The 15354-nt window shown below is 57.7% G+C and overlaps 1 protein-coding gene across 2 annotated transcripts in view; it reads left to right on the forward strand.

The window, feature by feature from the left end:
* Positions 1–1934: 1934 nt before the first annotated feature.
* The window catches only part of PPP1R37 (protein phosphatase 1 regulatory subunit 37), a 40885-nt gene continuing 27465 nt past the window's right edge, over positions 1935–15354 (forward strand). For both annotated transcript variants that reach the window (XM_082862131.1, XM_082862132.1), the window contains exon 1: positions 1935–2261. In XM_082862131.1, coding sequence (XP_082718257.1) covers positions 2060–2261 — 202 coding nt within the window. In that variant the 5' untranslated portion in view covers positions 1935–2059. The remainder of the gene's footprint in view (positions 2262–15354) is intronic.

Below are 15354 nucleotides of genomic sequence, written 5' to 3' on the forward strand. Positions count from 1 at the left end.
CTAGTCTCTGGGAACGCTGGAGCGACCTGGATGCCAGACTTGGGAGATTTGGACTTGATTTCTTTTTCGGATGGTCTAGGATGCCCATAACGAGTTGCGCGGCTCGCATTGGGTCACATGGTCACGCGCAAGGGCTCCTCCTATTGCCTGGCCTCTGGGTGGGTAGAGTCGCTTCCCCGCCCATACGGGGACTGGTTGGGACCTGTCTAACCCTGTGTGGCGGCACCACTGGGAAAAGGCAGAGGATTAAGGGTTAGGGTGAAACTTTGCCCTTTCTCCATTTCACCCCAGCTGTGTAGCGTGGCCGTCCGTATCACTCGCTTTACTTAGCCCCATTACTAGTAGTCTTTCAGCAGATTTGTTTTTATTTATTTATTTGGCCGCCGCGGGCGGCATGCGGGATCTTAGATTCCGGGCCAGGGATCAAACCCTTGCCCCCTGCAGTGGAAGCGCCGAGTCCTAACCACTGGATCGCCAGGGAATTCCCTCAGCAGATTTACTTTTTTTTTTTTTTTTTTTTTTTTGCTGTACGCGGGCCTCTCACTGTTGTGGCCTCTCCCCTTGCGGAGCACAGGCTCCGGACGCGCAGGCTCAGCGGCCATGGCTCACGGGCCCAGCCGCTCCGCGGCATGTGGGATCCTCCCGGACCGGGGCACGAACCCTCGTCCCCTGCATCGGCAGGCGGACTCTCAACCACTGCGCCACCAGGGAAGCCCAGATTTACTTTTAAAAAGTAATTTCTGCCCCCTCCGTAGTCCCATCTATTTAAGAAGGTACGTGAAGATTCCATTAAATATGGATGCGATTTGCTTTGTTCCTCCTCAGTCGTCAAAGCGCGGTGGCCAGTGAAGTTGAAGGAAGCATGTGGAGAGCCTCAGCTCCCATATGTCCATTCACAGAGCTACCTTTGGCGACTCCTGGGCCTAGCTTCGAGTTGCCTAAGCAACGATGTCGCCTGCTCCTCCCCATGTATCCTTTTTTGGTTTTAGGTCCTCCTTCCCCGAGTTGCCTGTTGGGCTGGGATAGCGTGGAGAAAGTGCGGATGCGAATACTAAGCGACTGAATCGAGCCCTTGTGGGGGCGTGGCTTGAGTTCGTGCTAGTTCGCTACTGGCTCCGTGATCTACCTGGTCCATCGCCCGGTATTTTGGTTGGCAGATTGGTCCCTTGCTTTTGGCATTTCTTCCTTCGTTCAGTTTTTTAAAAAACTTAAATCAGGGCTATAATATTCCTTATGGGCTCCTATTTAAATTTTTAAATTTAAATTGTATTTTATACAACGCTATCCAAATACAGAGGGTTATTGATGAAGCTGCAGTCTGCAAATGGAAGGCTAGAGACTAACCAGCAAGTGGGGACTGGCTTCGTCTGCAGGCAGATGGTCCCTCTGTCCGCATCCATCACCTGTACTCATATATTCAACACAGCTTCTGTCGCCTTCCCTTTCAAGTTCTCCATCTCTTTACTTCTCTCCTTACCAGTTGGCCTAGCCCCACCAAGCAGATATTTTTATTTCTATCAACTCCATTCCCTTCTCCGTGCCTGAGCTCGTGACGAATGTCTGAGAGCCTAAACATTAGTTATCTAGATTAAAGCGGGGAGGCGCGGTGGGGGCGGCTCAGATTCGCGCTTGCGCGCTGCTCTGGGAGACGGCGTCCACCTCGCCCCGCCCCTCATATTCTGCAGTTCCGGCTCTGCAGATTCACTGCTCACGTTTCTTTTTCCTGTGGCTTTTTCTGCCTTTTGTTTGCCCCCTTTAACAAAGCACGAGACAACTCTACCTGCAAATAACTTAAATTGATTTTTTGCTTTTCTGGGTACTCGGCGGGCTCACCGGCCCTTAACGAAAGTGCGGCTGCGAACGAGCAGGCGCGCACGGGGCTCGGGGGAGGCGCGCTCGAGCTCCGGGCGGCGACGACTACGACGACCAGGAGAGCGGACGGAGGCGGCGCCTGAAGCAGTGGCTGAGCCCATGCCCCGGGACGGCGGGAGGGCCCGGAGAGACAAGTCCGGGGCCCGGGGCATGTCCCCAGGGCCCCCGTGAGGAGGTGGCGGCGGCGATGGAGGTCCCGCCGCAGGAGGCGCCGCCCGAGCCGGGCGCGGACGGCGAAGCCGAGGAGGCCCCCGCCGAGGCCCCGTCTCCCAGCCCCGCATCGCCCCCGGCCGACGGGCGCCTCAAGGCTGCGGCCAAGCGCGTTACATTCCCGTCCGACGAAGATATCGTGTCCGGAGCTGTGGAACCCAAAGACCCGTGGAGACACGGTAGCTACGGCTGGAGCGTGGAGGCGGGCTGGTGGGGGACCTGGGAGTCAGTGCAGACCCCAGCACAGAGGTGGAGCTCAATAAGTTGCACCTAATGATGATTTAAGGAGACAGTCGTCAGTTTAGAGCTGGAGAGTGTTAGAGAGGAGGTGGCTGTTGGGTTGGGAAGGTGAAAAGTAGCTGGTTTATGCTACTCCCCCCCTCACCCCCCGCCAAGGGACGCTGAAGGTGATCTGTTTAGGAATTGAAACGGTGAGCAATCAAAGAAAGTTTGGTGGCTTGGGAGATTCGGAGGGCGGCAGCCTTTGAGTTTATAGTTTCCGCAGAGAAGGATAGAGCGGTCAGGGGAGGAAGAGTGGGTCAACATTGGCGCTGAAAGGGCAGTTGGAGGAGTTTGATGGGCCCATGGGGACAGAAAGGTTAAGTTGCTGTTCTGCAAGCCTCGGGGCAAGGGATGGTCATGTGGTTCACTTCCTTGGGTGAAAGAAGGAAGAGGAATAAACCTGGATGATGGCTCTAGACCAGTCAGTAGATCCTGGGGCTGGGAAAAGGGAGTCAAAGTAAACAAACTTGCCAGAAAAGTAGCAGAGTTGGTGGTCAGTTTGGGGGTGGGTAAGATAGAGGAGATATTCAGTCTTGGCCTTAAGAAAAGTCACTGCGTGCCTCCTTTTCCTCTCCCCCCCAAAAAAGGGAAGCACAGCACTGTCAGTCACTCAGGAGCAGAGGAACTTTGGAGCCTGGCTCTAGGAGGGTGTAGTTTTTTTTTTCTTTCCCCTGAGGAAGCATTGGGGAATTGGAGTTGCCGGTCAGTTGAAGGTGAGAGCATTGAAGAACTTTGGTGGCTTGAGGTGTGGGGAGAGAGAGCAAGTCCACGGGCTGTATGTCCTCTGGAGAAGGTCGGCTCAGTGTTGAAACTGAAAGGGCAGTTGGAAGAGTGTGTTTTATCCATAGGGCTGGGAAGGTGGAAAGTTGCTTCAGGGGTGGATTGGCAGTGTTGAGTCCTGGCCAGGTCTGGCAGTCTTGCTGGGATGGAGCCCGCAAAGAGAGGGATCAGCCTGGCCCCGGCTCTACAGAAGTTGGTCTGTTGGCCCGGGGGAGAGAGGAGGAACTGTTGCTAGTCTGTGGTCAGTGGAGGAATTGGTGGCTTTGATGTGAGCGTGGGAGACGTGGGAACTGGAAGCTGAACACACGGGGAACCACCATAAATGCCATCTTGGCCATTAATTGTTCAAGAGACGGTGGTTAATTTAAAATTCTTGGCCTTGGGAGCCAGCCCAGTCCCTGCGCTCTTGGTCCCAGGAATAGGCGGGCACTTTTGGGTTGGAGGGCTTGGGGGACTGGGGCTGAGGAAGGGAAGAGTTGGAATGGGCCTCGGCTACAGCATGATATCCAGTCCAGGAAGCGGGAAAGACCTGGAGAGGCAGAGCAGGATGGTGATGAGACGGTGCTCCAGTTCAGTCCTGACTCCCATGTACCCGAAGCATAACCTCAGGCTGGGTACCTAACTCCTTGGAGCCTCCGTTTCCCATCTGTAAGGGGGTGAGAAAACTACGTCACAGGGTTTCAGAGAGGACTGACTAAGATTGTGTGTGCAAAGTGATTGGCCTGGGTGAGCCTTCATAAAGTCGCAGGTATTGTTGGTCATCTTAGGGGAGATGTTAGGTGCTACTGGTCATTTTAGGGGCCAGCCTAGAGGAGTTGGTTCACAGAGCTGGGACCTGGATGTTTCCGCTTCACAGGCTTCCAGGAGAGGGCCAGAACGGTGGTCCAATTGTGGGCTCGGGGCGAGGGGAAGGGAAGGTGTTCCGTTTGTGGACGTTAGCGTAGCTGGAGATTCTGGAGCGGGGAGGGGTTGGGAGTGGGGGAAAGTTTCTGGTCTGCAGGTTCCCAGAAGGGGAACAGCTGTGTGTTACCAGCTGTTGGGCTTTGGGGAAGCCATTTTTCCTCTCTAAGCCTCCTGTTTCTTTCTCTGCAAATGGAGGTGCTAATTTCTACTGTGGAGTAGTCGTGAGGATTAAATAAGACAGTCCTTGTAAGTTCCTGCCACATAAATAAGAGCTGCTGTTATCCAGGCAGATTCAGTCCGGTTTTGTTTTTTTTGTTGTTGTTTTTTCTCTTGTGGGCAGTTGTGGAGATGCAGTGAAGGAATTTGGAGGGGGAACCCCCGGGGGGGGGGGGAAGGATGTCGAGAAAGAGGGTCAGTTGGCGTCTGGCTGGGAGGGGTTGAGAGGATGAGGATGGTCGGTGACTGGTCTGCCCCCCCGGTAAGGGGTGGAGGTGGTGATAGCGCACGGGCTGGGGGCGTCTCTCATGCCTGGAAGTTTAGGGAGGGGCGGCGAGGACGGGTGTGGACTCACCCTCTGGAGGAGTCGGTGGGTCTGAGGTGGAGAGGTGATGACGTGGAGAAATGGATCGATTTTTTCGGCTGGGAGAGTTGGTCTGTCTGGGCCGGGGAGAGGGGTTGCCACTGACCTGACAGGGAAGGAGTTGGGGGACCTTGGGCCCCAGGCAGAGGAGGGGTCGTTGGTGAAGTTGGTGAGTTTGGATGGTGGGATTTGGCGGGCCTGGCAGTGCCTGAGGAGGACAGTGGAGGGGTGGGCTGGCCTGGGACTGAGGGAGGTGGAGGCTCGCCCCCCAGGCCGTGGCAAGTCGGGCCAAGGGACTGCCTAGTTGAGAGAGCCAAGGATCTTGGCTGGGGGCTTCAGGGAGGAGCCGGCCAGACTTGGAGGAGGGGCAGGACGTCTGTTGGAGTTGGTCTGTAAACTGTGGGAAAGCACAGGGGGTGTCATTTGAGCTGTGGCCCTAGTGGGAAGCGTGAGGAAGGAGTCATTCTGGGGCCTGCTGTGGTGACACGACCCCAAGGCCAAGGGTGAGGGAGGAGTTGGCGGATCTGAATTGCAAGAGAGGTCCTTCAGAAGCTGTTCTCCATCGCAGAGTTGGAGAAGTTGCCTGGGCCAAGGTGCAGGAGCTGGGAGCTGGGAGCTGGGAGCCACTAGAGGAATTCGGGGCCAGCACAGGGCGCCCTTTCAGCAGGGCCTTGCCCTGGGAGGAGCGCTCAGCCAGGCCCTGACACAGCCTCTGACTGCGGTGGAGGAGGGCTGGGACTGAGACTAGGCGGTGGCCCAGCTGGGTGGGGGCCTCTGGGGGTGTCTGCCTAAGGCAAGAGCCCCATCAGGCCCTGTCAGAGGTCACGTGTTGGGGGATTCCTGGAGACCAGACATCTGAAGGAGGGAGATGGTGCAGGAGGGTCTCAGGCCTACAGAGGGTCAACCCGGCCCAGCACTCAGAAGGGCCTTCCCTGGCTCCCATGTCACACAGTGTCCCCGCCTGCCCCCAGTGCCAGGGGCCTGCTTATTTTCTCATTGCACTAAAGGCCATCTCCTGTTACCATGCACGTTTATTTCGTTTCGGTGGTCTCTTTCCCCCGCTGGAATCGGGGAATAGACACTGTCTGTCCTCGTTTCTACCCAGCCCCTCGAAAGACACAACAGTTATCGTGGTTGAATGAACGCCAGGGGCGTGTGTGCAGCCGTTTTGGAAGGGGTGAGGCCAGGCCATCCTTGGGGCCCCTCTAGCCGGGGTGCGCCTCCACGCCAGCCCTGGCCGCAGCATATGCTGCGGCCCCAGCAAGGCACTTATTCTTGCTGAGCTTGTCTGTCTCCTCATCTGTGAAATTGTGATCCCTGCCCTGCTGACCGCCCAGGATATCTGAATGGAGGGCATGGACCTGGTGGGGAAGGCAGGGTCTCTGTGGCAAGCCGGTTGCGAGTGGAAGGGACGTGAAGCTGGGGAGGAGGCTGCCTCAGTACTGCCAGGCTGGGCACAGGGTGCGCTCCACTCTCCCTGTGGGGGGTGGAAGTGGATGCCGGTGGAGGAGGGGCTGGCCTGGTGCACGCCCCCGCCCCCCAGTCCCGTGGCGGCAGGCCCTGCGTTCCCAGCTCCTCTGAGGACCAGGGCCGGTTGTGTACCAGGAACTCTTCAGACCAAACTGCAAGAATGACCTGAGGCTCAGCTGTCTCCCCAGTCCCAGCTGAATGCCGCGTGGGGAGGAGACATGGGGTTTGCGAGGCAGGCATCGGGAGAGCACATGACACCGGCTGCGGTCTGGGAGGCTGTCTCCCCTCCCTCTAGTCCCGCCCATGACTCATTCCCTGCTCCCTGACCTCCAGCCTGCGGAGTCTGTCCTGGAGTGGGGGTAGGGGAGTTGTGCCCACCAGGAAGTTCCTCATGTGAAGTGGAGGTGTCTGCAAGGTGCAGGGGGCCGGAACGTGCCCACCTCTAGCTGCCCAAGCTTCGAGGCTGGGGGGGGAGGGGGGAGGGGTGGTGGGGACAGTGGCCACGATTTTTTTTTTTTAACATCTTTATTGGAGTATAATTGCTTTACAGTGGTGTGTTAGTTTCTGCTTTATAACAAAGTGAAACAGCTATATGTACACAGGCCATGATGTTCTTAAATGACGATCAGAGAGGATGGAAATAAATGCCTTACTGTTTGTTCTCATTGAAACCCGTGCTGCAAATTTAGTCCTTGAAACTGGTTGGACTGGTGAGAAGGTACCTGTCAGTGGTGGGAAGAGGCTCTCTTACTAGTTAATGGCTCGTTTTAGCCTAAGTGGTGGGTGGTCTTGCTGGGGCGGAGGGAGTGGGGTCTTGGGGGGCGGCTTTGATGCTTTCGCCCGGATTTCCATGTGGGCCCAACCTCACCTCCTACTGCCGGTGTTGGCACGTAGACTCTGCCGTGTGATTTTGGGCAATTGTGATTTTTCTCTCTATAAAATACAGCTGACATTAGTACCTCCTCACAGGGCGGTGAGGATTAAGTGAGATAACAGCGTCAACAGCAAGCACTCGGTGGGTGTCCCCCTCGTTATTCCGGTCGTTGCCAGCCTCCCCGCACCCCCCCCCCCCCCCCCCCCCCGCTGCGCGCGCCCTCAGTGCATTACTGTCTCCCCTAGCGTCTCCCTCGTCAGAACCCTGCTGTCTGTCCTTCAGAGGCCTACTCCTCCGAGACGGGTGCCCCGACGTCCCTGACAGGGATGATCCTGCCCGTTACAAGATGGGTGACTCTGGGCAAGTTGCCCGGTCTCTCTGAGCTGAAACTCAATCAGCCTGTCTCGGCCCTCCCCCAGCCTGAGAGGCAGCAAGGGCACCAAGAGTCGAGCTCAAAGCATTACCTGCAGCCTCTCAGCCGCTGGCCGTGACTGTCGACAAGTTACGGCTGCCCCCTGAGCCCCTCCCCTCTGTAAAATGGCCCGGCTCCCCGGCCCTCTGCCCCGTGGGGACCCGACTGTGTGGACGGGCCTGTGTGGGGAGCGCCTGCTTCGCCAGGCTGGGCCCTCTGCGCCCTGGGGCTCAGGTGGGCCACCCTCCTTCCTACACCCGCTGCGCTTTCTCATCGTGTTTCCCTCTTCAAGGGCGAAGACCACGAGAGTCACCTCTGTGACCTCTGCCTGGCGCCCAGGAGGGCTCGGGGCACCAGCCGGGGTGATGAGTGGCAGGAGAGTAAGGCTTTCCGTCGGATCTCATGTGCCGCCGTGGCATTTGGGAGAAAGCTTCTGGGAGGACTTGACTGGCCTGTGCCCGGACGGGGCTCTCCCTCAGCGCCCCGAGGAGGAGCTCTCGGGCCCCGTGGGGTCCCCTCACCGCGGGCGCTCGGCACATGGTCATCCGGGGGGGTCGTCTGGGGTGTGAGCGCATGTTACTGGGAGCCAGGCGTCTCCTGTCTCTCACAGGCGTTTGGCTGCAAAAGTATTAAGAAGCATGGAGCCAGGCGCTTGGGGCTGAACTGGCCGTGACTGAGGCAGCTTCTGGGAATGGAGGCCAGGAATCTGTGTTTCTAGAAAGCTCCCCTGACGGCCAGGTTTGGCTGTCCTTCTGCTGAGGGCCCTTGATTCAGCTCAGCCACTCAGCACTCAGTCCCAGGGCTGCCTTCCAGACCTCAGTTCGGGGGTTGGCCGGGATTGGCCTCATGGACTTGTTTTAGAGCGAATTGAAGTGTCGGACTTGCGGGAACTGCAGAAATGTGATTTGGGCGGGCAGCCTGCTGCGGTCGAGCATAGAGGGGCCCAGGCCGAAGTCCCTGCTCTCCGGGTGACCCTAGCAGTCACCGCTCACTGCTCCCACGTGCCCATTGCTGGGTTGAGTCTGTATCTCTGTTACATCTCCCAGCTACCCGGGAGGTAGGTGCTATTCTTTCCGGTTTGTCGATGAGGAAATAGAAGCACAGAGAGGCGAGGTCACTTGCCTGAGGTCGTCACAAAGCTAGGCGGCGGGGAGCTGGGATTCAAACCCAGGCAGTCTGGCTGCGGGGCCTGCGCTCTCTGTCCCTGTGTCCCGGCTGTGTGAGGCTGTGTGAGCTTCGGCAGGTTGCTGCGTCCAGTTTTGCATGCTGTATAGTTTCTTCATCCTGAACCCATGACCGTTTGTAAGACGGAGATGACGATTCCAGCCTCGCCGGGTAGTGGAGGGATGAGAAGCAGACTGAGTGAAGGGCCCAGCTGGCTGGCACTCAGGAGGGGCTCGCCGTCGTTCTTGGACAGCTTCGGAGGCCTGGCAGGTTCACGCAGCTTCCCTGTCCTCCCCATCGGGTCCTTATCCTGACCCTTGGCCCAAGTTCCTCGCGTGCTACACAGTGTCGGTACATGGTAGGCGCTCAGTACCTCCCGGCCGAATGCGTGAGCAGCCTGTCATTTAGTGAATGCGAGTGTTAGGGGTCTGGGAAGAAGACAGGCCCGGGCCCGCCTCCATGGAGGTCACAGTTGAGTGAGGGAGACCCACAGTAAACAGTTCTAATGCAACCGGGGTGCCCAGGACCCTGACTGGGAAGAGCTGAGGGCTGACGGGCAGGGCAAAGGTGGCTTCCTGGAGGAAGGGCCATCTCAGGCCTGAAGAAATCACTGGAGTTAGCCCCTTGAGGAGCAGTGGAAGTATGTGCGAAGGGTTGGAGGCAGAGAGAGCCAGTGAGGAGCATCTGGGAAGAGAAAAAAGCTGACCTTACTGGAGTCGGAAGTCTGGAGTTGGCGGCAGGAGGGTCGGAGGTGAGACTGGAGAAGGCTGGGGGGGACCACCCAGGTGGGGCCTTGTAGGCTGTGTTAGCCTGAGGGTGGCGGGGAGCCAGCAGGTGGGGCATGCCTACTGTTTTTAACAGAACCTTCTGGGAGTGTGGCGTGAAGAGGGTGAGACCGAGGCTGGGGACCAGGGAGGTAGCCATGGGCCACGAGCCTGTAGGCTCTTGGCTCCATGTGGCCCTGCACTGGCCAGTAGCTGACTTTTTTTTTTTAAAATAGATTTAATTAATTAATTTATTTATTTATTTTTGGCTGCATTGGGTCTTCGTTGCTGCGCGCGGGCTTTCTCTAGTTGCGGCGCGTGGGGACTACTTTTAGTTGCAGTGCGCGGGCTTCTCATTGCGGTGGCTTCTCTTGTTGCGGAGCACGGGCTCTAAGCGCGTGGGCTTCAGTAGTTGTGGGTCGTGGGCTCTAGAGCGCAGGCTCAGTAGTTGGGGCGCGCGGGCTTCATTGCTCCGCGGCGTGTGGGGTCTTCCCGGACCGGGGCTGGAACCTGTGTCCCCTGCATCGGCAGGCGGCTTCTTAGCCGCGGCGCCGCCAGGGAAGCCCCTAGTAGCTGACATTTGCCTTCTTCATTTATTCACCAGATTTATCTGAACCTCCCCCTCCCCCAGAAGGTTTTGCCATTGCAGTGCTCTCCCTAACACTTCCGAGGCGACAGTTTCCCCCAGCCGCTCCCTCCTTGGGTCTCTGAGCTCCAGCCCCCGCCCCCCGTTAGTTCCTCCTGCCCTTGGGTGAGGTGGTGGGCAGTGGCCGCTGTGCACTTGGGTGCTCACACTGCCTCCCCCGTGTGACCTCAGCCACTGGCCTCACCTGTAGAATCCCCTTAGGTCCCCCACTTCCCGGATCCAGAAAGCTCTCAAATCTGCCCCAGGCCCTGCTGGGGGTCTTACGTAATATTTCAATAGTAGGTATCCTATCACCTTTCTGAAAGCCAGGAAATTCTGAATTCTAGAATATGTGGTCCTAGAGTTTCCAGTAGGAGACCGTGGAGCCCCCAGTGGACCCCATTCCCGTATCTGTGAAGCGGTGGTAACAGGAGAGGCAGCCTGGGGCTCGGGCTTTGGAGCGTGCTGGTGCCAGTCCAGCTCTGCCCTGAGGTGGTCGCCCAGCTTCTCTGCCTCAGTATCCCCATTTGTATGGGGATTGAGGATTCGATTATTCGGAACTTGGGAAGCGACTGGCCCAGTAACCAGCTACTGCGGGCACTCAGTAAGGGCTTGTTAGAGTTGAATGGGGTCGTGTCCCTCGTGAGCCTGCCCGGACTCCCTCCTCTCTGAGAGCAGGCTGACCGTCCCGTGACCCTGGGCTGGATGGGATAGGCGAGCGCTCTGCCTGCTGTGAATGCAGCTGCAGGAATTCAGGCACGTCCCCAAACCTCCCTGTGTCACAATTTGCTCATTCGTGAAGCTATTTTGGCAGACGAGGAGTCTATTTCAAAGGTTTCTGGCTCTCTGGGAGGAGCCAGGCCCGGGGCCCTCGCAGCCAGGAGCACGCTCCAACTCCAGCAGATCTGGTGAGAATGCCCTGGGTCCTGGACGTCACCGCTTCCGGGCTGCCACCGTCACTGCCCACCCTGGCCCCGGTGCTGCTCGTGTTAGGGCAGCCCCCTCTTCGGGGGGCTTTGCAGGCTAGAGCTGCAACAGGAGGCTGGGGTCTGGCGTTTTCAGTTGGTGTGGGAGAGATGGAGGGGGTCCCGTGTTCCAGAAAGGCGGTTCCGAGGCCAGGTGGCCACAGGAGTGATTGACAGCCATCATGCTTTGGTTGTTTCCCCCCCTGTTGGGAAGGCAGTTCCACGAAGGCAGAGCCCATCTTGCTTTGGCTTCCCTCTGGGTCCCCAGAACTTCTCGTGGTGCCTGGCGCTCCGCAGGCCCTCATGTGGATGGATCGGCGGTGGATGGAGGTACACAGTGGGCACTCTGTAAAGTTATTCTCACCCCCTGCCTTACTTTCTGCAACTGCTGTGGAGCCGTTGCCTCAGGGTGGGGGTGGCAGCTTGGAAGTGTCTGCTGGCAGCCGTTCGGCTCATGTCACTTGCCTGACACCCTCTCCCTTTCCAGCGGAAGCCTGGGGTGGGAGCCCTGTGGTCTGATTCTGCGGAGGCCTTGTTGGATCCCATCTGGGATGTCCTCCCCAGTCGGGTGGGCGGGCCCCTCTTGGAACCCGTTGGGGTCTGACTCGTGTGCCACCTTCACGCCCACCCCTCCGTCTCTCCACAGCCTTAGTCTCCTGCCAGCTGCCATCAGCAGTGTAGTGGGAGAGCTGCTCGTGTTCTGGGCAGCCCTCCCCTTTGTGCAAAGCAAAGCACCTTCCCAGCTGAACTCACTGGGTTCCTCAGAGCAACAGGGCTGGTGGGAGGGAGGAAGGGTGGGACTGCCGGAAGATGAAAGCAAACGCCAGGGAAGTGACCCTGCGGAAGGTCATGCTTTGGGATGGTGATGACGATGGTGGTGATCTAAGCTCTTCACAGCAGCCAGAAGGGAAAGCTGAGGCTCACGGGTGCGGGTGCGAAGGCCACACAGATAGTAAGGGAAGGAGCCTGTTTGAACCAGAAGGCACAGGGCTCATCCTCTGCTCCCGAAAAGCCTCCAAGGGCTCCTTCGTCACCACAGGGTAGAGGCCACGCCCCTGAACCTGGTGGGGGCCCTTCCCAAGCTGGTGTCTGTCCTCCTCGGTCCTGACCCAAGATCCTGGTTCCCTGTGCTCAGCCTTCCTGCACTGGCGCGCAGGTCGTCCCCACACAGAGTGCGGCTCTGCTCTTCCAGGTTCCCGTGACACCTCCTCACGCTGTTGTTATTTGTTTGGGTCCATCTCCCCTCACTGGACCCAGCAGCGCCGTGAGGGACGACATCTTGTCCGTCTGGCTCCCTGGAGGAGGCAAACCACCGAACACACCCAGGCACCACAGGGACTCTGAGCAAAGTGGGTCTGCTAACGAGTGCCCCAGGCCAGCGCCTCGGGGCCCAAAAGAGAGCAGGGCCGAGGAAGGTGTTCATTGGGTCATTTGTTCATGCTTCCATACATTCATTCATGCATTCATTCATTCCTTGCCTCCACCTCGCTCTGCTGTGAGCCAGGTGGAGGAGTCCTGACTGCTCTCCCTGCCCTCTCGTGCCCCTTCTCCATTCCCGAAAAAGCGGACCTTGTTACTCCCCAGCTTCCAGTCGCACTAATGGCCCACTTCCCCCCCACCGCCTTTCACACCCCATGCAGAATCCCTAAAACAGCTTAGGAGGCCGGTCCCCGCCGCCGTCGCTGACCACGACTGGGCTCTCCCTTCCCCATGTCCTCTCTGGGTTCAAGTGCCGTGGCTTCTTTTCAGTTCCTACATGCGAGGAGCTCCCCACCTCGTGTCCTGGAAGGCCTGCCTTGCTGTCACAGCTCTAGCTTGTCCTTCAGGTACCAGCAAACCCTTCTTTCCTGGCGCACGAAATAGGTTCCCGCCAGGAGGCGTCAGCGATCTGTTTGTCTGCAGGCCTGCGGATGTTCTCTCTTGCCCGCTTGACTGTAAGCATCGTGAAGGCAGGGGTGGGTTGGGTTCGGTGCCACTGTATCCCCTGGTGCCCACAGCACGTGGCACTGAGCCTGGCCCCGAGCAGGAGCTTGTATGGTAGGTGGAGAAGGAAGCGCAGTGGGATGCTGGGCCTCAGGTAGTAGATGGGCCCCGCCCTCACGTAGCCCAGGGCCAGAAAAGGAAGTCTGAAGAGAGGAGGAGGGCACCGAGCGCCCCTGCCGGGTCTGCCAGACCCCCAAGCTAGCCAGCCCAGTGGAGTGCGGGAGTGCACGTCTGGGGTTGCAGACCCACTTCTGCTGTGGCCTTGCTGTGGGTTGTAGGCCACGGCACTGCCCTTTCTGTGCAGCAAGGTGGTGTCTGAGGCCTTTTCCCACTGTGTGTGTTTCCCTGTCTCTGTCCATAGGTCGTCCCCACCGTTGAGGGAACTGAGTGCCAGGACCTCCTGCTCGTCATGGGGGTTGGGGCGGGGCAAGAGAGCCCAGGTTCTGGTGACTTGGTGTGCCTTTCTACCTTTGTGGCGGGCGACCTGATCCCCTGCCCCACCAGCAACAAGGTGTGTCGCAGGAGGAGGTGGGGATGTCAGTGGTGTCTGGCCTCCGGCCCCCCAGCTCAGGCCTCCATCCTCTCTCCTTTTCCTCCATCTCCTCCTTGTCCTGTAAACCCCTTTGTTCCCTGGGGTCTTGCTTCCTGACCCAGCTCTCCCTACTTTGATCACAGTGACTAGAAAGTGCTGCATTCCTCGGGGGGTGGGGCTCGGGGGGTCTTCTTCCTGCTGGGCCTGGGCTCGGCCCTCGGGGTCTGAGCTTCCCTAGGCTTTCCTGCCCTATCTCTGTCTTCCCACTGGACTTTGAGCCCCAGGAGGGCAGGGCTGGGCTGTCTTGGCCACTGCTGTGTCCCCAGTGCAGCTCCAGGCGCAGAGCAGGTGCTCAGTGAGCGTTGTTCCATTAGGATAGAGTTGGGGTGTGGGTACTGGCAGAGCCCAGAGACAGAGCCCTCTGTGGAGCCCTGCTTAGAGCTCCCACTCCTGACAGCAACCTGACCCTGTCTGGTCCTGGGGGAAGACCTCCCAGGCCGGTGAGCGCAGTGGGGGAGGCAGGGCCACCTGGCTTACTGTGCCGCCACCAGCTGTTGGGTCGAAACGCCTGTGCTCACTGACCACCCAGCTGTGAGAATCCCGGGCTGGCACAGGCCCCTTCCCTGTTCCCAGCATCCCGGTTATCAGGTGTGGAGGGATAACCTCCTTGTTTTCTAAGTGAGACGGCAGGCTGGAGAGGGCTGGCCTGGCATTCAGGATGGCTTCTGCCGCTCTCGGCCACCTCTGTAGCTTTGAGGGGCGGAGTGACACATCCTAGGGGTGGGCAAGTGAAGAGACCTGCCTCGTTGTGAACCTGGGTTCCCCGCCCCGACTTGCTGTGTGACGTTATTATTAATAGGAAGTGTATGGGCTCTGGGGAAATGGAGATTCTCCCTCCAGCCCACTGGGCAGCTGAGCGAGCTTGCGCTGCGCGTGGCTCAGTTTTCTCCTCGCCCCCTTCCTGGAGCTGGTGAGGGGAGCTGGGGGAGAAGGGCATGCAGTCACCCTGGAAGCTCATACTACTTTGCTTCTTTTCTGACTTTAAAAGTAAGGTATGTTCACTGTAAAAAAAAAAAAAAAAAAGAGAAAGAGATGGAAAGTCTAAAGGAGAAAATGAAAATCACTTCTTAATCTTACCATCTGGAATTTTTTAAAAAGCTCTACTGAGATGTAATTCACGTACATTTCACCAGTGTAAAGGGAACAGTTCAGTTTTTCACAGAATTGTACATCTGTCATCACAGTCAATTTTAGAACATTTTCATTGCCCCCCAAAGAAACCCTGTACCCGGCAACGCCAGCGCCCCTCCCCCACCCCCTCAGGCCACCGCTGATTGGCTTTCTGTCTCCTTAGCTTCTGGACATTTCCTATAAATGCAGTCATGCAATACGTGGACTCTTGTGTCTGTCTTCTTTCACTGAGCTTAGTGTTTACAGAGTTCACCCACGTTGTGCCTGTGTCTGTAGTTCATTCCTTGTTCCTGCTGAAGAATGTTCTGTCGTATGGATGTACTGCTCTCTTCATCCTTCGATGTCCATTTGGGTTGTTTCCACTTTCCGGCTGTCATGAATAATGCTGCTCTGGGTATTCACGTTCAGGTTTTTGCGTGGCTGCACACTTTCACGTTTCTAGGAGTGAAACTGCTCGGGCATCTGGTGACTCTAACCATTTGAGCAACCGCCCCACTGATCATGCCCCTCCGTTGAATGAGGATTCCGCTCCCGCCACGCCACATCCTTGTCGTTAGCCACCCCAGAGGGTATGAAGTGGTGTCTCATTGTGCTTTGGATCTGCATTTCCCTGACAGCCGATGATGTGGAGCATCTTTTCACTCGCTTCTTGGGCCCTTGTATATCTCCTTGAGGGAAATGTCTATTCAGATCCCTTGCCCGTTTTAAAATTGGATCATTTGTCTTCTGGTTGAGCTGTGAGAGTTC

The sequence above is a fragment of the Leucopleurus acutus genome (genome assembly GCF_964270905.1).
Source record: "Leucopleurus acutus genome assembly, chromosome: 20".
NCBI lineage: Eukaryota > Metazoa > Chordata > Mammalia > Artiodactyla > Delphinidae > Leucopleurus > Leucopleurus acutus.